This window comes from Cornus florida, unplaced genomic scaffold, assembly GCF_030987335.1.
Source record: "Cornus florida cultivar Cherokee Brave unplaced genomic scaffold, ASM3098733v1 CherokeeBrave_3.0.0_Hap2_Chr09, whole genome shotgun sequence".
Lineage (NCBI taxonomy): Eukaryota > Viridiplantae > Streptophyta > Magnoliopsida > Cornales > Cornaceae > Cornus > Cornus florida.
The window spans coordinates 49756967-49782659 of record NW_026775579.1 but is presented as its reverse complement, the minus strand read 5'-3'; the positions used below and the strand labels follow the sequence as shown (position 1 = coordinate 49782659).

General features: G+C 35.0%; 2 protein-coding genes across 16 annotated transcripts; both read left to right on the top strand.

The window, feature by feature from the left end:
• The first annotated feature begins 1484 nt into the window (after window positions 1-1484).
• On the top strand, window positions 1485-18305 carry LOC132273877 (agamous-like MADS-box protein AGL80). Of its 14 annotated transcripts, none has more exons than XR_009470289.1 (10): window positions 1485-1675; window positions 2015-2115; window positions 2862-2936; window positions 8575-8730; window positions 11329-11424; window positions 12248-12408; window positions 14538-14680; window positions 15610-15782; window positions 17400-17539; window positions 17853-18305. XR_009470289.1 is itself a non-coding variant. In XM_059774979.1 (5 exons), exons 4-5 carry the CDS (start codon window positions 8638-8640, stop codon window positions 9172-9174), a joined length of 468 nt encoding a protein of 155 aa, XP_059630962.1. In that variant the 5' UTR covers window positions 1485-1675; window positions 2015-2115; window positions 2862-2936; window positions 8575-8637; the 3' UTR covers window positions 9175-9328. The 14 variants fall into 14 exon arrangements, 4 of the variants coding, with proteins under 4 accessions (XP_059630962.1, XP_059630961.1, XP_059630960.1 ...); XR_009470287.1 differs by having other exon boundaries at window positions 11580-12408; XR_009470288.1 differs by having other exon boundaries at window positions 11329-11714.
• Window positions 18306-22227: 3922 nt separating this feature from the next.
• Window positions 22228-25127, top strand: LOC132273875 (uncharacterized). 2 transcript variants are annotated; one of them, XM_059774974.1, is made up of 3 exons: window positions 22228-22496; window positions 23926-24226; window positions 24486-25127. In XM_059774974.1, exons 1-3 carry the CDS (start codon window positions 22355-22357, stop codon window positions 25012-25014), a joined length of 972 nt encoding a protein of 323 aa, XP_059630957.1. In that variant the 5' UTR covers window positions 22228-22354; the 3' UTR covers window positions 25015-25127. The 2 variants fall into 2 exon arrangements, with proteins under 2 accessions (XP_059630957.1, XP_059630958.1); XM_059774975.1 differs by having other exon boundaries at window positions 22229-22492; window positions 23934-24226.
• Window positions 25128-25693: the final 566 nt, after the last annotated feature.

The following is a 25693-nucleotide window of genomic DNA, read 5'->3' as shown; positions in this document are numbered from 1 at the left end:
ACTATTCACCCCCCCTCCCCCCCCGTTCTAGAGTCTATACTTAGGCAACAACTGCCTTATTAGGCATCTTCACAAGCTCACCGACATTCTCGCCATCACTGTAGTCCCTGGTTAAAGCCATGTTTGGATATTGGAGTCAAAGGTTGGAAATTAAGAGTACTCTTGTCCTTTCATGCTTCTAAGGGCAGTATGGTCTTTTAAAAAAATTCAACCAAATTTAACGGCTAGTTCTCACCAAACCTTGGGTGGATGGGGTGATTTGCAACATTTTTGCATAGTTCAGGGTTTTTTTTTTTTTTTTTTTTTTTTTTGCATTTTTGGTAATTAGTTGCAGGTTTCTCCATAGTTCAGGGGTTTTTTTTGCACTTAACCCTAAGACCATAAGATTAAGTCAAAAAAATTCTCGAACACGTAAACCCGACCCCGGCCCACATGGAACCTCCTAGAAAACAAAAAATGAGCAAAAAGACAAAAAAAATACATTTATAAGAATTCTTAAACTTGAAAAAATTCTCTAAATGAATCATAGGACCCCACGTGGTATGTATCCCCATGCAAAAAATATAAATACGAAAAAATAAAGAAAAATGCCAAAAAAATAAGAAAAAGGTCAAGACCACACACACACACACACGCCCCCCACTTCTCCTTTTTCCTTGTTCTTATATTTGCTACTAATAAAAAATAAATAAATGGGTGAAGTGCAAAAAAAATCTCTTCAACTATGTTTAAATTTGCAAATAACCTCCTGAACTATATTTTGTGTATAATACCTCTTAAATTATCTCATTTTGTTACAAAATACCTCACTGCCTATACTATATTTAATTAAATGACCATGATGGCCCTTCTTATTAAATTACACTTCAACTATTTTTTTATTTAAATAAATTATGAAAAAATTTATACTAAATTGATGACATATTGTCCATTAAAATTTGCATAAATTTACCTTTAATTTTTTAATTATTTATTTAAATAAAAATAGTAGAAAATTTGAAAAAAAAATAATTATTTTTTTATTTTTAATGAATATATTACATGAAAATAAGTATTTTTTAAGTAATTTTTTAAAAATTCATCAATATATTGCATCAAAAAGAGATATTTTTCTACGATAAAAAGTTTAAACTGGCTATAATAAATTTTAAAAATAAGCTAATCAGTCTAGAAAATTGTAGTTCCAAATCTATTTCTCTTTTATTTTTTCATTGTGATAAATTGATACTCAAATAAAATTAAGATAAATAGTATAATTACTATTTAGATAAGAAAAAATTTAATATGAAATAAAAAATTTAATGAGAAAGGGTAAAAATAATCTTGTATAATGTATTTGTCCTTAATTATAACAATCAATAATTGGGGCAATTTTTAGTTAAGGGATTTATTTGACAAGGAATATATTTTTTTTTTTTTTCACTTTATCGGAAATAAATAAATAAATAATATTAAATAAATTACAAAAATTTCGCAGAATCAAAACCGGGCCATAGAGAGACTCCACTCATCTTACTAGAAGAAGACCAATCAAAACCCCCTTTTGGGTTTATACTTTCCGATTCTCCAACCCAATTGAAGCTTGTTAGCAATCGTGAGCTTAGCACCCTTCAACGACGCCGTTCCAACCCACATGTGTTCGCTTCAGCGGCGGAGCTCCCTCCCTATGGGCCAGGTGAATTCTTCTTCTATAAGCAATTTTTTGCACATCTTTTGTTACAAGGGCATGTTTGAATGCTCTTTTTTGAATTTTTTTGCACATTGCATAGTTGGCTTTGCTTTAAGGATGTAAATTATATACAATCATTAAATTTTAGATTCCGAATCAATGTCTCCTTTAACATCCTCTTTATGGTTAACTCAACCTATATAACAAGTTCAACAGCATTTTAGGTTCAATCAATTTATCTGCATTTTCTGTTTATATCATAATTTTATTTCTTGTGCAGCTTGTGCTTAATATTAATTTTACTAAATTAATGAATAAAAAACTACTGACTATGTATATGAACAGGTTGTTTTATGAAGCAAGATATCTAACATTGCTGGAGGAGGTACTAGATATTATCCTGCATCTTTATGTATTCTTGAAGGGTCTTGCATATGTTAATGAAGGTATTCTACTTTTGAGATTATAGTATGAATGATTCCACTTGTTTTTGTAAATTTTATTCATGGATTGAGAAGACCAATTCTCAATTACATATGCAAAAATTTCTTACATTTCGTGTGGTTAAAATTCTGCATGTTTTTAGTGAACACTTTAAAGGCTATGAAGGAAATGAGCAATATTTTATCTACAAAAAAGAAGAATAAAGTTGACCAAGATTTCATTTTTGAATGAGTTCATCTATAGGGTCAATCTGATAGTTTGATTCAGATTGTTATTTTTCTTTTTATGTATTTATTTATTTTGATTGATACATTGGAAAGAAACCAGTTTTGCTAATATGTTTAGTTTTGGCATGGTTTCTGTCTCAAATTGGGAAAGTTGTGGACAATTTGTCAAACAAGTGATGTTTGGTCTCTCGTACATTCTATATTGGGTTCTCTATTCTTTTGGGTAAATGGGTGAAATTGTAAGTCTTTGGGGGATTTTGTGGATTTTGTAGATAGCTTGAGAGTCAAGCTGGCCTCTTTTGGTCTTCTGTGTGGTTGTTCTTTGGGTGCTCTCCTCTCTTTTTGTGTATTTTTGTGTTGGATCCTATTGTTATTACCAATGCATCGGCAAAATCATCCTTTGCTGCTAGATATTGTTGTTTGGTTGTCATAGAAAAAGTAAGCTGTTTATGCTTCTGCAAATTAATATCATAAACACTGAAAATTTTTTATGGCCCCAATTCTCCTTCACTATGATGTAGGTTGAGCGATTAGATGTCGGAGCCTTACTCTCTATCAGAGGTGTAGGTCGTGTCACAATTGTGAAATTTGTGCAGGTACATACTCATACTTCTGTTTTCTGATTTCATTATGGTATACTTATAGTTTATTTATAATAGCCGCAGTTGATAACATGATTTATCATGTAATGCATCCGAATTCATGATCTTCAGTTGGAAGCTTGTAGACTTGAGTATTGGTTTCTATCACGAGAAAGTCACATCAGTTAATTGTAATTACTGAATTTTCGATTAGCGAGTTATAGAAGTATATACAACTAGTCCTATTTTGCATAAATTTCTTGACTATAAAATGGATGTAATAATTGATTAATTTCAGAACTTTAAGAATGTATATGTGTAATTTGTATTTCTTCCAAGGCAAAATATTCTTTTCACTATAATCCCAAATGGTTATATATATATATATATATATATATATATATATATATATATCTATGTGATAGAAGAAAAATGGTGAATATTCTCTCCCACAAAATTTCCCAAATCAGTGTCGTAATCTTATTATATTCTTCAAACCCGAATTTCATCATGGTATCGGAGCGGGTTTGATGCCGATCATAATCGTTGTGTAGTGGTCACTGTAGAACGTCATTTTATATTGCCATTGTTGGCAGCATGTGTTGTTGCAGTCATGTGGTGGTGGTGATCGAATAGTGTTCATTGTGTGTTTGTCATTGTGGAGCCATAGGTTGGTTGTTATTGTTGTCATCATTGGGAAGAGTTGCAGTGGCTAGGGTTATCATTAGATAACAGAGTAGAGAAAGAAAGAGAGGAGCTCTGACCAACCCAACCTTTACCTGCTGATCCGAAATGAGTAGTTCAACCAGACTCAACCCGACCAGTTTAACCAGACCTGAATCCAACTGAAGCAACCCAGCCATTTTTTCATCCTCTTTTCCGGCCATTTCAGTTTTTCCAACCAGTTCAATTTTATGGATACGTTTAGGAAGTTTCAAAAAAGGAATACATATTTGAAGTACTTTAATGGCAATTCAATGGTGAAATGGTGATTGAAAAAGGGCAACAGTCAAATTGGAGGTGGTTGCACATGTTCAAAACATGCACATTCTTAAGTTTGGGTAAATTATTGTAGTGCACATTTCTTTGATGTGCAGAGTGCTGAGACCACTTGACAGATCCAATTCTGAGCCTTGTGTATAAAAATAATTAAGGTCTAGCAATTATAGCATGTGCGAAGCTCAAAATAGATTATATTAGCTGTATATGTTTGGGCTATCCCTATATTCGTAAATGGTGTGTCAACTGTGTTACTTGTGTGTCCAAGGGACTTTACCTGTGCCATACATGCATGGTATGCAAGTTTTCATTTTTAACACTGCATAGATGCTCTTAATTCTTGAATTGCCACTATTTTATTTCTTTACAATTTCAGAGTTGTCCCCTACACCCATTATCTGTGTATTTAGCATGCTCAAAGCTGTTTTCAATTGATTTAAATGTTGGATGCACATTTACGATGCTCATGGCATGATAAATTGCTAACCATGTTGCTTTTTTTTTTTTTTTTTTTCCTTTTCTTTCATAAATCTAACTATGTTGCTTGTCTTTCACATTTGTGCTCTTATTCTTGTTAAGTTTTACAAATCATGAATGTCTATTAAAAAGTCATTGTTGATTGATTTAAATGTTGGATGTACATTTTAAATGATCATCAACTCGATAAATTGCTACCATGATACTTATTTTTTACGTATACTCCTCTTTTTCTTCTTAAGATTTACAGTATATGCATCTCTATCACTTGCAATAACCATATTTTCAAATAAATCTTTAATTCTAGTATTAACTGTTCACAAGTTCTTGTAAAGGATGTTAAAAACTTACCAATTTAGTTAATGCTGGAGCAAGATCGAGAGTCGCCTTGCTAACAAGGAGAGTTTATTGTTCTTCAATGTTAAAGATAGGGGGTCAACCTTTAATATATAAAGTTGTTTGATTAAAAATATACTCAACCAGGTGCATGGGCACATAGCTGTCCTAAGACTCAATGACCAAATATTATGTGACCAATGGTCCAAACTATATCGAGAGACAATTTATAGAGGATCGATTGCCTAGCCTGGAGGCAGTCAGTTTGAATTTGGTGATATGGGAAGACTAATTTTTCCTTTTGGATGAATTATCTTAACAATGGGGACTTAATTTTCCCTTAGTCAAAAACAAATGAGGAAAACAATTTCATTACGTTGTATGGAAATCCATGGATAGAAGTTGGTGTAACAGTCTTGGTTATAAGGAGCAATATAACCTCTAACTTTGATATAGTACAGAAGATTGCTACTGGACTTCAATTATATGTCTAATTTATAAACTCCGAATCTCTGAAGCTGTATGATTATAACCAAGTTATCTAAGCTAAGCGAAGATAGAATTGGTGGGAAGCCTGTTAATAAGTGGTTTATGATGACTATTTGTCAATCCTAATAGGCTAAGACTAGTGGCCTTGAGATCTGTTTATAGATTCTCCGTAGCTGTTAGGTTGAAGTGCGGCATTGCGATATGTACCACTGTAATTGTCAAAACCCCTATCAATTGCCACTTGCAGCTCCAAAATGTTTTCAAGTGTTCTATTTTCTTCAATTTTTATTTGTTCTGAATATATTGATCACTCTACCAAGAACAAATCACGACAGCAAAGTAAACACGCCACATACAAAGAACACAAAGATTTGTGTGGTTTGACACAAGTTGTGCCTACATCTACAGTGAAGATCCAGTGAAAGTTTTCACTATGCGAAAATCGAGGGATTCCAAGTTTCAGTCCCCAAAACCTAGTTCTCGCTCTCTCACACTCTTTCCTGCGATTTTCAATGTCTCATGTTGTCCCACCCAAACCCTATACGCCCTTATATATCGGGCTACAAGAGAGTACTAAACAGGGTCCACGACCCACAAGCAAAAAAAGTCAAAAAGTTTATTTTTCAGGTTGCAAAGCGACTCGGTCCGAAACACAATTTGGGCCACAACATCACAGATATCCCCATCTCCCCCCCCGACGATCAAGATATCTGACCTGTTGGCATATTTCGTGTCCATAACTAGAATTTTTTTTTTTTTTTTTAATCTTTTGAAAGTTAGTTAGTTACCTCTTGTCCAAGGGCATATATGGTGTCGAAGCTACAATCAAGGACAAAAACGTAATCTTCAAGGCTGGTGGTATAAAGGTAATTTGACACTCTTGTATGCACTCGCCAAATTAGAGTTCACTCATTTATCATCTAGTATTTTATAAATTCTATTTTTAATTCTTAAAAATCTTTTTTAATAAACTTGATGAGTTTTTTGGAAACTTCACATTTCTAAAGTGCAAAACAATATTAGCTAAATTGCAGGGGTTTTATACCGATCGAAGTATCAGTTAAAGGCTTGTGGACTAGTATCGGTCCATCAAACAATGCAGAAATCAAGTTTCCTTTTCAGTTTGAACTTTAATACCCTAATTATTTCAACTCTCTATTTTTTTATATTTACTTTGAAGTTCTGAAAAACCTAAGAGATATAGAGAACAATATACAGATAGGCTTATATGGAGAGTGCATGAATTTAGGTTTTGTTTTTATTCATCAATTATCATTCATCCTAAATTGGTGAGTGAGAATTTACATGCGTTGGATCAACTTTTGCTGCTGCAACACAATTGAATCACTCTACAGAGATTGAGTGGACTACTAGCCTAGAGATCAATGTACTAATGGGAAAATGTCTGCCTTGTCAAGAGGTAACTAGGGGTTCTGGAGTTATGAACTGTTAAGATATTGTAATTCTCTTTCTTATGGTGGATTTGACCAGTCTGGACTAGGTCCCATGGTTTTTCCCCTTGATTTTTCCACACAAAAAATCTGTGTCCATTGTGCTCTTTTTATTTATCGCTTTTATATTGTTTACTTAATTGATTAATGATAATGTGTGAATTGCATGAAGGATTAAGTGGATTCAGATGTGTTGCATTAATTTAAGTTTAAAATTATTGATAATCTGATTAAAGGTTAAAAATTAGATAAAGTTTCTCATTTTAGCTTTCTAGACCTATCCCCCATCTCCCTCCCCCTCTTGTAGTTGTAGATCATGGTCCTTGTGCGAATTCTACTTCCAAGCCTTGGGTTACGGTCCTTTACTTCCCATGACCTTCTATGTTTTTTCCATAATCCATATGGTATCTTTTTCTTCCTTTTTCTTTGAACATCAATTAATCTATAACCTTCCGCGTGATGCCTTTCCATCTCACTATTCATCAGTCTCTGATTTGCAACAAAAGTTAGATCTCTACTTTCTCGTGTGCTTTCCTCCACATCAACCTGCCATTACTCATTATTCGTAACTAAACGGATGACAATTAACTTCTTGTCTATCTGGGGCTGATGTTGTGAATTATGTTTGCCTTTCTTCTCTATCTACCGCCAGAACTGAAGTTAAATCACACTTTTAATTTCTTGTATCCCAACCAATGTCAATTTTGGTCTTTCCTTTTCTCTAACATTATCATCAATGCTTATCATGTCACTCATTCTCGTTGTTGCAGTTGGTCTCATTCTACATGGCCAAGCCATCATACTGTCCTTTCTCATCTCCGATCGTCTTTCACTTTCCTTGCTGCCAAGTGCAATAATCCCTATTGTAGCATTTTAAGGGACAAATCTAAGAAATCAAATTTAGATTCATGGCCATATAATTGTTTGCATAAGAGGATTCTTAGTATTAAAATTCATGAGCACCTAGGAGCATTTACATTTGATATAACAGGATGTGAGGTATTATTGATTTTAAGAGAGCTGCTCGTTTGGGTTATTTATTTACTACATTGGTTATATTTGATTTAAAATGATGAGTTCAATTTTCTACTAAAACAAATTAGTTTAATTTCAGACTTATAGCCATATGTTAAACCACATAATACAAAATAACATCTGGACTTGGAGGGTTTTGATTTAACTTTTCTGGGGCACCTCTAAGGAGGCTCAACCTGGGATCATTTTCCCAACGCGGTATTAGGTTAATTAGCAAGCCCACTGCTTTTTCTCCCTCTTATCTGTCATCATTAATTACTTGTCATGTAGAAAACTACCTTTACGTAATAATAGGTTGTGATATTTAAAGGGCAGAACATCTAACATTGCTACAAGTATATGTACTCCTCAATTAAGAATCACCATGCTTACCTTTCCTCACATAATCAGGGGATTATAGTTGGGACGATGCACATGGCAATGTAATGAGGTGAGTATGTAGTTGCACTTGGTAGCTGCTGTTGCAGCTAATGAAATGAGTTTCCTTATTGTGGTGTAATAGCAAATCCTAACTCATTTAACATACAGTGTGCATTGTCTAACTAGTTAATAAAACTTTTAATGTAATAAAGGCAGAAAATATGTCCTCAAATATATTATTTAATATTTACTCATAAAAAATTTATTTTGTGAACAACTCTTTAATTTTTGGTCACAGAAATTTAGTTTTTTACTACACGTGTATATAGACCAGGAAATTATGCAAGTGTAATATAAAAGCGTTACATTTGGTACATATATCCTATTTATTATCTTTTCTTGGTCCTTATCTGGAAATTTTGTCATTAATGACCACGTTGTTTTCTGGTGGTTCACTTTCCATATCTCCTAGTCTTACCAACTCCCTCTATATATTGCCATGTCAGGGAACCTCATACACCCACCAGTTTTCCTAAAGGGCACATTGTTCCTTCTTGGTATCCTTGACCATGGTTTGCACGAAGGTTAAGTATGAATTGATTGCTGATGAACGTGCACGGAGGCAGACATTTCGGAAAAGGAAGGCTGGATTATTGAAGAAGGTGAGTGAACTTAAGACCTTATGTAGTGTTGATGCTTGTGCTATTATTTACAACAAATATGGTGATCAGCCAGATGTTTGGCCCTCCCCAGTTGAAGCACAAGATTTGCTTCAAAGGTTCAATAGCTTGCCTACAATGAAGCAAACAGGCAATATGCTGAACCAGGAAACATTTCTTATGCAAAATGTGTCGAGGTTGAATAGAAATTTGGAGAAGGAAAAGAGGAAGAACAAGATTCTTCAGATGGAACTTATGAAGAAATGCTTGGTTGAAAAGAATTTACATAATGTGAGCAATGTGCAGGATCTGAAAGATTTAGACCGTCTCTTGGATGAGAAGATTAAGTTGGTTGATGCTAGGATTGAAGACATCAACCGTGCTAATTCTACCCTAGTTTTTATCGAAACTGGATCTGGGTTCAGCAAGGAGAAAAAATTCCTTTAAAGATAGGCATTGAGGAATGAGGATCGATCCATATAGGACATATTGGTCATGGAAATTCTAAGTGTGCTAATTTTAGTGTTCCTTGAATGAATGTTACCTTCTTTATGTTACCAGAATAAATGCATTTCCGTTTCGAGAATTTTAAGTTGTTATACATTTGCAGTAATCTTCTTAATTTCTTTGCATTTTATTTCTCATATATGGTAATTCGATCACTTTACATATTTTAGATCATTGCTATTTCAGGTAGAATGCCACCATACTGTAGTATGGAAGGTGCAAGAGTAATTCCAAAAGAATAGTGATTGTATTCCAACTCACACCCTCAAACTTTGGAATTCATCAAAATTTTACTTTAAGTTAAACCGAAGGCACTAGTGCCTTTTCTCTGTTTGTTTTTCCTATTCATTTTGGTGGTAAGTAATATATTGGGCATGAAAAAAAAAAAAATGGTGTTAATAACCTGCAATCAAAGACCATCTGTCATTTGTAACCCAAAAAAAAAAGAGAAAGAAAGATGTGCATGCCTTGTTCATGTGACTGTTTAATTTCCTTGGTCAAACACTTTCTCCATTTTTAAACCTTACAAAGTTTTAGATGATTATTACTCTTTTTGAACTTTATAATCTTCAAGTTATCTCCTCTATAAACAAAAGTTAGGACACACCATTTGATGGGTCCTCATTGGTTGGTTAGTCAATAATGCAACATCTTTCAATTTCGTGATCAAACACTCCTGTAGTTTCATTAACTTTCAGTTTTATTTCACATTTTTTAATTAAATTCAATTTCACTTTAAATTGAAGTTACTAAAAAAAAAATTTATTTGTTTATAATACTTGACATAAACTTGCAAAAAAAAAAAATTCTTATCATATCCTCTACCTCTTCCACCTTGCCACCGGGGTCTCGCAGTCAGTATCACCAAACTGATAGTAGCACCCAGTCCCGCTGATGGCCTAGAACAATGTGGCAAACACATCAAGTTTCCTTGTGATCTGATTTTGATGAACTTTGCCATAATGTTTGGCATCTCAGACTGGATTCTGATGGCAATGTCGGAACAGACTGCTGAATTTGTGTCATTAGTTGAAATTTACTGGAAAACATGATATACTAGTGAGGATTCTTGCTGAAGTTGGTGTAGCGGTGCAACACAGAGTTATGCTCTTCTTGCCCCTTCTTATGAATAGAAACTTTAATTAGTGATATGGATTCATATAGAGTAGACTGAAGACAGCGAATCCATGTAGAAAATAAATTTTTATTTATTTTAAAAAGAAAAAAAAAATTTGATGGTAAAGTACTGTAGCAATATCGTGCACACTGCTACAGAATTTATTCATAGGCTTACTTTTGTCTTTTATATCTAAATTATTTGTTTTACCAAGTTTGAAGATGCTTTATGAAGAAGATGTCATGTTATTTGGGTTTTATAATCTTCTTTGTCATAAATGGAACTCAGGACACCATTTTAATTGACTTTTACTAGTTAATGAAACTCGCCTTGACTATTCTGTTAAAGTTTGCAAGAACTTAAACACACTCTTATATAAACAGCAAGTAGATATATTGAGATTCCAAAAGGAAGGCACGAACTTTAAAACATTCTGAAATGTAGTCTTGAAGAAGAACACTTCAAAGGAGAAGATAAAATCCTTATATATATTGGGAGAGAGTGGAAGGTTACTTCATCAAGCTTTAATTCCAACTACTTGGAGTTGTATACACGGGACACTCTGTCCTCAATTTTCCGTATGAAAGCCATCTGCTTAACTCAATCCCCTTCATTTCCCAACCTTGGGACCCACTATTTGACTTTAGGTCTAAGCACGGCTCAAGAAAATTTAGTGTAAGTTCTAACATCAGAAAACAAATTGCAAGTGTTTATTTATTATTCATTATTTTTTCTTCTTTATAAAGGGTTTTTGCTCCAGGCTAATGGAAGAAAATATTATAGCCTGTTGGAAGTAAAAACCAAACTGTGAAGCAATCATTTGGATGAATTTGTTTGTTAAAATTTAAAATTTCATTGCTGAATTTGTTAGTTATGTATTAAATTGTCTCTCTTAAATCCATAGTTTGCTGTAAATGCTTCCTTGAGATGTTTTGCAGGCAGATCATTACCTGAAAGGTTTCTTAATACCACTGCAGGACAATGTTCCTTAGCATGAAAGCAAAATAAGGTCTAAAGCTATGGAACTAAAGGAAGCTCTTTACAGTTTGAACAGCTTGGAAATAAAGTTAAAGGTGTTGTCTCTCTCTATCTGACCATGTATGCATATGCTTCTTCTTTTGTTTGTATGTCTGTTTTCTGGTAAAATATGCCATTCAACTCAACAATCCTTGATTCTACACATTTGGATTCTCTCGTGTTCTTTCTTTCTTTGTTTGTTTTTTGTTAGGTCAATAGGACTTGGGCTTACAAATTTCGTAGAAACAAACTGAAGTTTGCGACTATAATTTCTAGCATGGATTAGAAATTTCAAAAGTTAGTTGGTGCACTTGGTTGAAGAAGGAATTTCAAACTACATTCAAGGGTACAAACATAATCTTCTTTCCCAAGGGTAAAAGTTTATTTTAACACTTTGATGTACTCACCAAATTATGGTTCATGCATACATAATTAGGGTTTCAAAGTTTTACATGACTTGCTTTTATTTGATTCCCTAAATCATTGAAAACATGATAAAAGTGTTTTTGAAAATTTCCTTTCAGTTTTTATTTTAAAAAAATATATATAAAACAGTCAGTAGACTTCGATTGATCGAGTTTTCTATCAAGGGTCACTAGAGTCATGTCAATTGATCGGCGTGTATTTTGATCGATCAAACCATGCGGAAAATCAATTTCCATTCTGGTCTAAAACACTTCCCACTCTATTCTATCTATACTTCTGTTTTGCCCATTTATATACCAGGTTAGGGCAGAATACATATCAGTTCATATACACAGAGCTATATTGTGAGTTCCAGAGTTGCATCAATATTTTTGTTTTTCTTTCATTATACTTACTTTTGGGGAGTTTTTTTCAATTGTGTGTTGACATCTTCGCTGCGGACTACTACTGAAGAGTTCAACAATCCACAACTCAAAGATTGAAGTGGGACTACTTGTGGTTGAGACTGAATCATTGGTAGAGAAGCAAATTTGTGAGAAGCGAAGTCTGTTGACAAGTGGATCATGTGTCTGGAGAGTTAAAGTAGATTTGGTGGGCCAATCTATGTCAAGGAGGTAACTATGGTTCTTAGGGTTTTGAGAAACTGTAACCTAGGTTGTTAACCTTCTTTCTCATAGTGGATTTGGTTTGCCTTGTGTTTTCCATGGCAAGGTGTTCGTGTCCATTATATTTATTGCTTTATCTGTTGATTACTTGATTGCATGCTTGGATAATGGCTTGAGTGGATTTAATTTCTCTTAAATTAGTTAAAATTCAAACAGACATCAAAATTCGGTAATCCAATCTGTAAGGCCTATTCGTCTCCCCTCCCTTTTAGGTCTAGATCACGGGCCTTGCGTGTTTCTCCATCAGAACCTTGGTTCCGGTCTGGACTTTCACTTCTCTCTCTCTCTCTCTTTTTCTCTCGCGTGCCATTTAGCTTTATCACATAAGCCATCAATTCTTTGTTTCACCTCTGTGGTACACATGCTTGTTACCCTTCCTCTTCAAATTAATCATTGTCATCTTTTCATCAATTGCTGCCACCTTTACCTGCTCACAAAATTGATCTTAAGACTCTATACATCCTTGTTTTTTTTTTCCTAGTTACACATCCTTGTTTTAATACATGTTATTTCTAGAGCATCCATATGTTCTCCTTTTATTATAGCAACCTATATCCAACAATTATTCCTTTAACTTGACGGGTGAATTATGATAACACAACACTTAGAAGCACCTATTATTTTGACCATCAATTTTTAAAGATTCCCCATTTTCTACTTTTAGATTCATTATCACTATGTTCATATGTCGACACATTATTTTAAATTTGTTTATATTAGGAGTCTAAGAGGTGTCTACAATTGAGTAAATAGCTCTATGAACAAATGGATCGTATCAAGTGGGAAAATGGAAAGATTTGTTCAAGTTATATGTTTCACCGCAACTTTTTGTGGAAATTTTGTTAAGTATTAATACATTAGAAACACGTGACTCATCGGTGAATAATCTCTCTCCCCCAAAACGCACTTTTACTTATTTTTTACCAGGACACAATGAAAATATTTGGTTACAAATGAACAAGATATTGAGGAATTGTCTATGAGGGTGGGCCTTAACACAACGATAAGGTTGCTCCATTGTGACCTGGAGGTCACGAGTTCAAATCAAGAAATAACCTCTCCACATGCGGAGATAAGGCTGTGTACATCTAACCCTCCCTATACCCTGCAATGGCTGGAGCCTTGAGCATCGGCCTAGCCCTTTTTTATTGAGGAATTGTCCATAACATCGCTATTATTGATGCAGGCTTTTCCACATAGTAACTTGAATCGTTTTTGGAAGTAAATGCAGTTGTAATGTGGATTATTCAAGAATTAAAGTTGATTAGTTCTATAAAGAAGGCATGAATTTATGTGAAATCGTTTAATTGGCTTCTGCCAATTGTCTTGATCTTTGATCACAATATTTTTCGTAAAATTGTTTTTTTTTTTTTTTTTTTTTTTCCTAGTTGGTACTCACAAACACATGTCTCTTTGGAGAAATGAACCCTTGACCTCCCTTTTGGGAAGTAAGAGGCTGATACCGCTAGGCCACTGGCCCATTGGTGTATAATATATTCCAATTGCAGTTTCATTGACTAAAACTATGTTTTTGTGAAAGCATAGGTGACCATACACATCTACCATATGGATGCCTGGATTTCCTATGTTTATTATATTCTGAGATTCTAAATGCGGAATGATAGGACATTATTTTCTCAAGACCGACAGTTCTATCGTAAAAAATAATAATAATAATAATAAAATAAAAAAAAATAAAAATAAAAAGAAAGAGTTTAAAGCCCCTTGGTCATTAGAGGATGAGCATGGCACCCACCTCGGAACATAATCATTACAGGCTTTTTGGGATTGTTTTTGTCTAGATTTTAAATCTATGTTCCATCATCCATCTTCTTGAATCCAAATATACCACAATTGTTCTTGTTCTAGTATTAGTGGATTTAGTATTTTGTTATGCCCTTTTTAATAAATTTTACCATTTCATAGACATAAATGCCAAGTTTTAGATGGAGTGATTTACTTAGATGGAGCTGCATGACAGAGAAAAGATCTAACAGGTGCTCTGTTATTGGAATCGGGCTTTTTTGACTTGAATATTCTTGGTGTATGGTAAATTTTTTCTTATCTTTTGTTAATAGGCACCCAAGGAGGTATTGTTGCAGACTCAAATTGCAGATGCTCTAATGTGGGCTAAGAAGGATCCCTCCCTAGATTGTGATGTATTTTTCATTCCAATTCTTTGCCGAGCGTGTATGCTTTGCAGCACTCCAACCTGTTTCAGGTAATATTTCTCTTATCCTTTTCATTTTTTGTTTTTCTGAACTGCATTTCTTGTCTGGTCCTTTGGTACATAAAAGAATTCCATGCATGAAGTTTAATTATGGATTTCCTTCATCTTGACACCACTAACCAAGAGAGCACCAGCCCATTGGTTCTGTTAGGTCAATAGGACTTAGGTTGACAAAATTTCGTCAAACAAAACTAGTGTCATGGGTGAAGAATTAAATTGAAGCTACCCTCAAGGGTATATGAGTAATCTTCTTCCACATGGGTAGAAAGGTAAATTGACACATTGATGGACTTACCAAAATTAGGGTTCATGCATACATGATTAGGGTTTTTAATGTTTTGTTTTGATTTGATTCCATGAACCTTCTTAAATATGCATAAAAGTGTTTTTGGAAACTTCGTGTTCTAAATTTTCCAACTATAAATATTGTAGTAGACTTCGATTGATCAAGGGCCACTGGAGTTGTGTGAATTGATTGAGAAACTCTCTGGTTGGTCGACCCCCTGCAGAAATTCAAATTTTTTTTTTTAAAAAAAAAAAAGCAAAAAATCGAACTCTAAATATAAGTGTAATTTATATTGCCTATAATATACCATGCTACAGCAGAATACGAAAAGTTGTTGGGTACCCCGGGGGTACAGACTATGTAGTACCCCCAGCCAATAAAGACTCATTATTTTCCTTGATGATAGGAAATACAAGTAATAACTTGCCATTGGTCGGGGGCAGTACATTGTCAACACCTTCAGGGTACCCAATAATTTCTAGCTGAATACATACAACTCATATATGTGTAGTATATATAGAGAGAGAGCATTATTGTGAGTTCTAGACTGCTTAATATTTTCGTTTTGCATTCATTATAATTAGTACTAGTGAGTGTACTTCACTGTGTATTGTCATCTATTGCTGCGGATTAGAGCTAAAGATTTCAACACAATAATCAATCCATCATCAGAGATTGAACAAGAGGACTAGTGGCTGAGACTGGATCGCTGGTGGAGAAGCAAATTCTTGAAGAGCGAAGTTTGTTGACGAACGGATCGTGTGCATGGAAACTCGAGAAGAGTTTGGTGGATCGATCTCTATCAAGGTGATAACTAAGTGTGTTCAGGGTTTTGTAAAACTATTAACCTAGGTTGCAGTCCTTTCTCATAGTGGATTCAGTTTGCCTGGTTCCATGATTTTTTTCGGTCGGGTTGTTCACATAAACAATCTGTGTCCATCATTTTCTTACTTTCTGTTGATTGCATGCATGGATGATTTTTTATTTTCTATTATAAATTGAATTTATTTTTATGTTAAGTTAGTTAAATTCAAAAAGCAGTTAAAATTCGGTAATCCAATCTATAAGACTTATTCACCCCTCCACTAGGTCTAGATCACGGGCCTTGTGCTATTTTCTAAGAGCCTTGGGTTCCAGTTTTTAACTTTTAGGTTCTCTTATTGCTTTGAGTGAATAATTCAGGCTTAATTCTATGACTACTTATAACTAACTTGTATGCAGCATTTCGACCGGTTTAAGGGTAAGCAACTCTTATCCCTCATATTTTCTTTGTTTTTGTTATTTCTGATTAAATTAGTCTTTGTTGCTAAATGAATTATTTCCGTAGCAAGTAAAGCATATGTGTGGACGGGCACAGAACGATGGCTGTGATACCAAATTGCTGCAATGTAGACTTCATTGAGGATTTTAGAAGCTTTTCTGGTCTGCAAATCAGTTTCTTAACATCCTAGTATGAGATTGTTTTACACACAATAGATAAATGAATATACTGCAAGTCTGCAACACAAGCAAGGATACAATGCTGAAAGTTTCAGGTAGCAAGAAAACCTACTAAATACATGAAAATCCTAGTAGCGAGCACAAAAATCAATATATAATTGTTCTGAAGATAAATTAGACTTCAAATATACATTTAGGGCCACTCCATTAATCTGATGATCTTTGAGTTAGCAAAATGTTGGATGGAGATTTTGCAATATATTGGAGAAATTGGGAAGGACAACCCAGGTTAGTGGCTGTAAGCTAGCGATTAGGTGAGATTACGAATGGGATGGTGGTTATAAATATTTTTGGAAAATTTAGAGGAAAGAAGTAGGAGGGTGATCTTACCTAGGGGAAGGATGAAACACAGACTTCCACGAATCATGAACACGAAGGCGTACAGGATGCATAGTTTCCATCTCTAATTCGAGCAGATAAAATGTAAAGGGAATATAAATAGATAGAGAGATAAGAGGATGAAAGAAATGGAGATGAAAGAGAAGTAAGGTAATGAAGTTCAGTTCAGCAGCAAGTCCCACTCTCTCAGGGTGAACTCAACTTCTGATTAGGATTAGGACTCGAGTCTCCTGGAGGAGAAGATATAACTTAGCATACAGTGAGATAAGGAGTGTATACAAGCCTTGTCTCTTAGGTGTCTACTCCAAGATACAAACTTCAACAATCAAAATAGATGGACAAAGTGCCCCGACTCGCCTAATAAACAAGGGAGAAGACATTAGTGCTGGAAAACCCCAAAACAATATTTATACCAACAAAATATTAAATACACAACTATAAAGATGAGTTAGAAAACATTTCAAATGGTGTCAATCACTTCAATTTTTTATACGGTGATAAAGAAAGCTGATGAATCTTTCACGGTACTGGTAGATCACGTTTATGTTTATTTTACATACGGGTGTTAATTCTTGGAGAATGCAGTTCCTCTGTCATGCTTACGACACTGATTGTCATTTTACAATCATTGGTTGAAGTGTGGAGTTCCCACAGTCAATGAACCATTGGTTGCTGTTGGCCCTGCCAGAAGTTGAGGCATCATGATGACAACTCCTTGTGAAATGGTATCTATTCCAATCATGTCTTGTGTTAATTATGGTTGGAGCACTTGCATGTCCTTGAGTTATATATATATATATATATATATATATATATATATATATATATATATATAGTCAAAAGAACCATTTTTGCAAGTGCACTTTCCGCTAGATCTACCCTGGATGTGAAGCAAATAATTGTTTCCATAGTTGCAAGTGTTTGGGAACTTCTAGTATTAACTCGTGTTCATACATTGCTCCACATCTTATGAAGCTTTCTGTTTGAAGAAAATTGACTTGTCTGTGAAATATTAATTAAATTTGCTACTCTTGACAGGATCAACTCAATCAGAATTGCTCACGTTGTGAAAAGAGAAGTTAAGAGCAATGGATGTCAAAAACACGTTAGAACAGCTAGATATTTTGACATAATTTGTAAAGAAGAATATTTCCATGGTTGCAGCCAAGCTCGCTATTCAATCGTTAGGGACACAATGAGCAGTGAAATTCTGAAGCCGGCCTTCTGGTGTCGAAAACCCTAATAGAGAAGATCATAGCATCATTCAAATTCATGCTCAACCATGTCCTCTAGTATTCTGTAGGAATGGTTAGAATTCCATTTTCACATGGATAAACAAGTGTAACAAATCAAAATTATTTGAGTTCTTTTGTGTGATCATGTGGTATAAGTGCTTTGATAAATTCTGCAGTCCAGTTTGTACCTTAAATGAATCATTTTCTCTATGAAGTATGAAGAAGAGACAGGTAGAATTGATTATATTATTACTAATTCATCACAACAGAAGCACATTATATGTCACCCAATAAGAAAGGCAAATAAAAAATTAGCTACAAGAAGGGTATGATATCTCCTCTCTGAGTGTTCAAGTCTCATTAGGGGTAATATTATGTGTGAGCCCACATTATCTTGAACCTTCAAAAAAATATATAAGGGTCTGTTTGGGAAGTGTTATGATATTGTTTTTCTGATAGTATCTAAATTTAGGTTCATGTCATGTTGGGAATGATTGATATTGATTTGGAATAGTTCATAACATATCACATTTTTTGGTCAAAATCAATATCACAAAATTGTTGATATTGTGTGTTTTGATATTATAACGGAAGAACTAAAACAAATTTTCGAATTTCCCAAAATAAAATTTCTTTCCCAAACATAGTTTCTATTTCTATCAAATACAGCAAAACGATTGTTTTGATATTGACCAAAAACATTATGCCTAAAACATATCGCACGCCAAACAAACCCTAAGTATGCATATGTTTGTGTTTTTTGTGGCCTCCTTCCAACTGCATTTGGCTTTGGTCCCAAACCCAAAAATCAGCCATAGTCACTTTGTCAGTATTGAGTGAAGAAAAATGACTCGTTATAATGATATTATATTCCACTTTATATGATCGAATGCGAATCTTTACTTTCCCGCACTAATTATATTTTCACCAACACTTTTGAGTAATTTATTTATTTATTATTTTATTTTATTAACAAGAAATCCACTCCCACACATGTTTTTGCCTTCACTCAAAACTCGAAACAAAAAGTTCATTGAATGGTGCCAAAACTTTATGGTCCAAATTACCATAATCCTTCCTTTCCATTAGTCAAGATTATAACAATACTGAAGCTATTGAAGATTTTGTCAATATCTATGCCTTTATCAACAAATATGTGTGTGTGTGTGTGTGTTCATTGAATAGTGCTACAAACTTTGGCATGGTCCAAATTACCATAATTTTAGTCAAGATTATAATAATAATGTAACTGAAGCCACAAAAGGATAAAAGATTTTGTGAATATGCCTTGAATGAAGGCATCACACCACCTTCTCTCACCCTTTTAAATACTACCAAAGTTGATTTTACCAATTTTACCAAGAAAGTAACAGAAACTGACAATTTGACTTTTCCCCAAAAATAAATTAATTAATTAATTAATTAATGAAATTAAATTAAATTATAAACGTTGATTTAGGAATCTACCAATTCAATTTAAATGAGGGTGGTAGATCACATGTAATGATGACATCATATTATGAATGTACCATTGTATTCATATAAATTGAATTCAATAACTATCCAATTCGATGATTAAATCCTTATTCAAAATAATTTTTTGATAAAGGGTTTGTTAAAGTACTATTAGTTACAAAGTTGGTAAAAATAAGAAATTGATTGTTTGAGCACCTATACATATATGCATTCACAATTTTTAGGGCTAGTTGAGTATAAATCTAACGTCTTTGTTTCATTTTCAATAAAAGAAACCATTCGCCATTTAAATCTGACTATTTCTTTATTTCATTTCTATAAAAATAAAAATAAAAAAATAAAAATAAATAAAAAAATAGCTAGTATTTAAGTATAAATCTGAATAGTTCTTTATTTCATTTTCAATAATAAATAAATATAAATAAAATACTCAATATTGATTTGAGTTTGGTGTCGGGATGAGAATACGTGATAGTTAGTTTAATGTTTCCACAACGTTCACAACTTGTGCACTCAAACTTATAAGAGCAATTCGAGTTACGTTCGAAAATTTTACTATTGTGAGCAAAGTATTTAAGATCATGAGACTGAGATTGAGTTTAAATCTTAAAGTTTGAATTTATTTTGAGCAAAATTTTACTAATTTGAGCAACTCGAGTAACCTAGAATACAAAAAAAGTTTATAATTTTTATATTTTTATAACTATATGTTATCTATATAAAAATAAGGGTAAAGTACACTAACACCCCCTGAGGTTTGTCAAAAGGACAGCCAGATGAAACTTGCTCTGTTTTGGGACAATGACACCCCCTCATAATATTTACAAGCCAAACAGAGCCTTAAAACATATGAAAAGTCAACATTACCCTTCACTATTTTATTAATTTTAATTATAAAATATTAAAATAATTAAATGACCAAATTACCCTCAACACCCCATCAATCCTACAACCGGATTCTGCAGCAACCACACCAAAACTCCACAACCACCAACACCCACCCCCAAACCACCGTGCGTTCAAGCTCTCCAATGGAAGGGAAGGATCAAGCTTTTGGTCTATCACCATGGCAATGTGAACAACTTCAAAAACACCATAGCAACGTCAACAACTTCACCTCATCCTCTCTTCCTGAAAAACCCTAACCTTCACCTTCTCAAAAGCCCCAACACAATCACCACCACCCACTTCAATGGCTTCCCCCTCAACCTATCTTCGTGCCTCAACAAACCCATATCGATCACCTATTCAACAACCCAAGTCCAAGATCGCCCAACCTCCACCTCCCAATCCCAAGATCAGGTCTTCAATTTCGCCGCCAGTCCAGCCACTCTACCTGAAAACGTGCCCAAGATGGCCAAATCTGAGCTCTAAAATTGGCGTGGAACCAGAATGAGCGTGATGGAAATGAGCCACAGAGGGAAAGAGTTCGTCTCAATCATCCAGAAAGTAGAGTCAGATCTGCGTACCCTTCTCAGCATACCCTCCGATTACGCAAGGCGGCGCAACCACCCAATTCTCTGCGATCCCTCTCAATCTGTTGAAACCTCATTCTCTTCTTCTGGGTCGCGGGAACTGTTCGTGCTTGGGTTCGTCGATCTGAACTAGGCTTCACCGGATTTGGGGCTCGCTGGACAGAATCGGGTCTTGTAGTTTGAAGCTTCGTCAGACTGATGGCTCCAATTTTGTGCGCTGCCGTGGGATATATCAAGACCTGACAGAGAGAATCAACCAAGCGAGAGCACTCACCGTCGCCCTCGTCGAACAACTATTGCCACCGCTGCCATTAAGCCCAACTCATGACTTGCGTACTCCGGCGTTGGGTAAGCTCACCGATGGAATCGAAGGATAAAGGCCCGCATCCATTCACCATCGCCACCTGTCTATACATACATATATGTGTGTGTATATATATATATGTATTTGTATATACATATATATATGTGTATGTGTCTGTGTATATATGTATGTGTGTGCGTTGGTGTTGGGGCGGCGGAAGAGAGAACAGAGGAGAGAGAGAGAAATTGGAACGGGTATCTGAGGATAGAATTGTCATTTCATGGTCAATATAAAAGTCAAAGGACAGAAATGTCAACTCATTACCATTGGGGTGTCTTTGGTTATTATATCAAACTTGAGGGGGTATCTTTGTCCCAAAATAGGCTAAGTTTCATCTGGCTGTCCTTATCCCAAACCTCAGGGGGTGTCAGTGTACTTTACCCTAAAAATAAAGTTAAGGTTGAATGATTTATTCTCAAATGACATAATATCATTGAGAGCAGCTATTAATGACAAAGTTGTTGTAATTGCATCAAATTTTAGGTTCGAACATCATACAAGTAATTCTTTAATAAAGGGTTTGTGCGAGTATCGACTATGAAAATTTTTTAACAATTCGAAAATTTTGTGAAACCCATGCTTTGAGATGCAATGATTTGTTCAAACCTTAAATTTAGGTCGGGATGATGTCTTGGCAGGCCCAATCTGTCTCACCCCTAACTTGACAAGCTTCTTTTGGGCCCACCAGAAAACAACCCCGTATGTGGACCATGGTATAATTACTTAACCAATATCTATATATATATATATAGTGAAAAAGGGTGTGGTCAGATCAAGTCCAAATGCAGTGGACCCTATGTTGGGGCCCACAATGACTCTAAAACTCTGAATTGGGATTTGAGGCCCAAGTTTGTTTTCAACTTCAAAACCAGATTTCCTACGGATATTTTTCATGGATGCGAATATTTGCATTTATTTTTTTTCTTTTTGGTGATGACAAAGTGTGCTTGTTAATTTGCCTATTACAGTAAGGTTTTTTTAGAGAGAGAGATGGTGTTAGTGTCAGCTCCCTTGTTTTCTGCTTCAACAACTATAAGCAGCAGCCTCTTCCTCAGAAGGCAGCTCCACCACCTCCACCACCACCACCACTTGCAGTCAACATTTGCTTCTCCTCAGCTTCCCATCTCTGTATGTTAGTTCCGTCTGTTTAAAATTTTTTTTTTTTTTAATTAAATATTCTTGCCCAATATGCAATTTTGGTTCCTATGGTTCTAGTGGATAAGAGTTCTGAAGAATTGGATGGTTGATTATAACATGCTGGTTCTGATTTGACTATTATTGTTTTCTCAAGTTGTGAATCAGGATTAAATTAATTTGGATACACCTTCTAAAATTCCTTTCAAAGAGACTTTATTACCATAACATTAAAGGAAATTGCATTAAAAAAAAAAAACTGTTTTGGTTGGAAAATATACATTATAACTGTAACACCAAATCAATTTATATATTTTTATTACCCTCCCAATAGGAATTGTAGATAACTATGCTTCTGCGGGAATTGTAGATAACTCTGCTTCTGCTATTTGGCGCAATGGTAACTTTTGTGTCTTGCAAACTAACGTACACACGCCTCTACTTTTACACACATATGTGACGCCATTGTAACTTTTGAGGATTGCACACTAAGGTAAACACGCTTAACCACTTTGTTGGCAAATGAACAATGCCCTTTTATAATTTCCTTTACACCCCTCAGCCATGCATCTGATCCTCAGTCTTCTAACTTGTTACTCGCATGTAACACTCATTCTATATATAAAGAGATCCTCCTGATGGATGGCTAGGATGTATTGCTAATATCTATTCTATATATAGAGAGATCCTCCTGATGGATGGCTAGGATGTATTGCTAATATCTATTCTCTAAAACTCTCTACACTTCTAGATTATCTCCAATCTACAAATTTCTACTATCCATCCCTATCTACAACATTCCACATTTCTCTATACAAATGTGAAACTCTAGAACCCATCACTCCACATAAGCCATGCAGAGTCCTACTCAAAGCCTGTGTTGGCAAAACCTCCCTGCAAATTGGCGGGAAGTGGCAAGCAGTTAGCCCCCCATAAAAAAATTAGTAGTACTAGTTCACCCCAGAATATATTAGCCCCCCAGATTATATTTCTAGGTTCGCCAATTTATTCAATGTTCTTGATTTTGCAATGCAATTTTGTACCTACTAATCTAATGAAGAACCAAATTTACACAATTTTGCTGAAATATAATCTGGACTCTAGAGGGGCTCCTTTCTTTGTGCCCACCACTCTCTATGTCATTCCATATGCAAGTAATCTAAGATTAAGGTCAGTTTTAAAGGGGAAAGTGCTTGTTGGTCTGGTTTTTAATTGCGCAATTTAATATGCATATCTAGATTAATTAGAGATAGGGTTTGGTACATTTTTTAGTTAAGTACTTGGAGTTTTAACTTCCAAACAATCAGAAGGCTTTGTGTCATCTTTCATATATTAATGTACTACAATGTAGCCATATAAAATTGAAATCATTTCTCAGCTTGTGTAAACACGAGAAAACGGAACTACAATTGACTGTGTAACTAAAGTTGTCCAGAGATTCTGCACTTTATATCGTCGGAGATCCTCCTTATCATTTGTAAAAGATTCAGCATCTAAAGTTTCATACGGCCAAGCAGAAGTTGAAGATAGTACAAATGACGAGGCCTGTGAGTTGGTCAATGGAATGGAGCTTTTCATAGGAGAGGGAGCTGATAGCGTCCGTGGTTACCTTCTCAAGGCAGTGAAGAACAACAATGGAACTGGCATACTGCTCTTGTCTGACATATTCGGGTTTGAAGACTCGTCTACTAGAGATTTTGCTTATCGCGTTGCCTGCAATGGATACAAGTATGTTTCTTGATCTTAAGAGTAACTCTACTGCATATACACTTGTATTTTGCAGCACTTTCCTCCGACGTACAGTTTTGAGCATTGTTTGCTCTTATTATTATTGTTGTTCATTTGAAGCATCAAGATGGGTTAACATCATTATTTTCTATGTTAAAAAGCCTTCCTACTACCTCAGTCGTGCAAAGGCCTTTCGGTTTTAAAAAGCTCCCCCAAACGCTACCTTAATCTTTCTGGTGTTTGTTAAACAATCTTGCAGTGTTCTAGTGCCGGACTTGTTTCGCGGGAATCCATGGACTAAGGACAGGTCCAGGGATTTACTTGAACAATGGATTGCTGGACACAACCTGCAAAGGGTTTTAGAAGACATTGACACCTGTGCAAAATGGATGACTGATGAATTTGTAGCCGCAGGAATTTCAAAGAAGCTTGGTATAATTGGCTTTTGCTATGGAGGCGGACGACTAATAGACGTGTTAGCCCAAGACGAGGATGCCTGTTTTGGCACTGGTGTCTCATTCTACGGCACAAGGTTTGATCGATCCATTGCTGCTAATGTAAACGTACCTGTGTTGTTTATAGCAGGCGACGATGATCCACTTTGTCCAGTCAGTGGCTTGAAAGATATTGAGAAGAGCATTGGCAAGGGGTCTAGGGTGGTGATTTACAATGGAAGAGGTCATGGATTCGCTCACCGGCCTGAGTCTCCCGAGGAAGATGCAGATGCTGAGCAAGCTTTCAATATCTTGAGAAATTGGCTGTACAATAGCTTGGTTGCAGACACCTAAATGGCTGTTTATTTGTTTATATTCTCCCATCTATGTATTATTTCCAGAAATGATGGCTTTCCATGTTTTCTTTTAAGCTATAGCATATGAATAGATGAAGTTTATGCGGCTTATATTTCTTTTTGTTATAAAGTTTTAATCCACAGATTGATGCCTATTGTTCCAGTGGTTAAATATTCAACCTAGTGTCATTAAGCTCAACTTGCCACACCACTTCTATCTTCAACTGCACATAAGCTTAATCTCCTTCATTTAAATTTGAATTCAGAAAACAGACAGTAATCTAGTAGTATCTTATCTGCCTCCTAACGTAGAAAGTAAGGATTCAAGTCCCTGAATGACAAATGGGGTTGTGAATCTCGTGCCAACAGCAAAAAGATATCGAAGTTTAGCCAAAATAGATCCAAGGTTAGCTCCCGTCTATTCATTATAGATCCAAGGTTAGCTCCCTTCTGTTCATTATAGTGAAACAGATGGTGGATTACTTTGTGAACAAAGTTATTTTTTGTTTTAGATATAAACTGGCCGAACCGGCTGGAATGGAACCCTTAAAAAAGGATCCGGTATCGGCCGATATAGCAAACCATGATTCCAATATGAAGCCATCTGCTTTTGCATGAAGAAGATGATGCTTGTTGCTACCATCATAGCCTACTGTTTGAACACTCTTTGCAGGAGA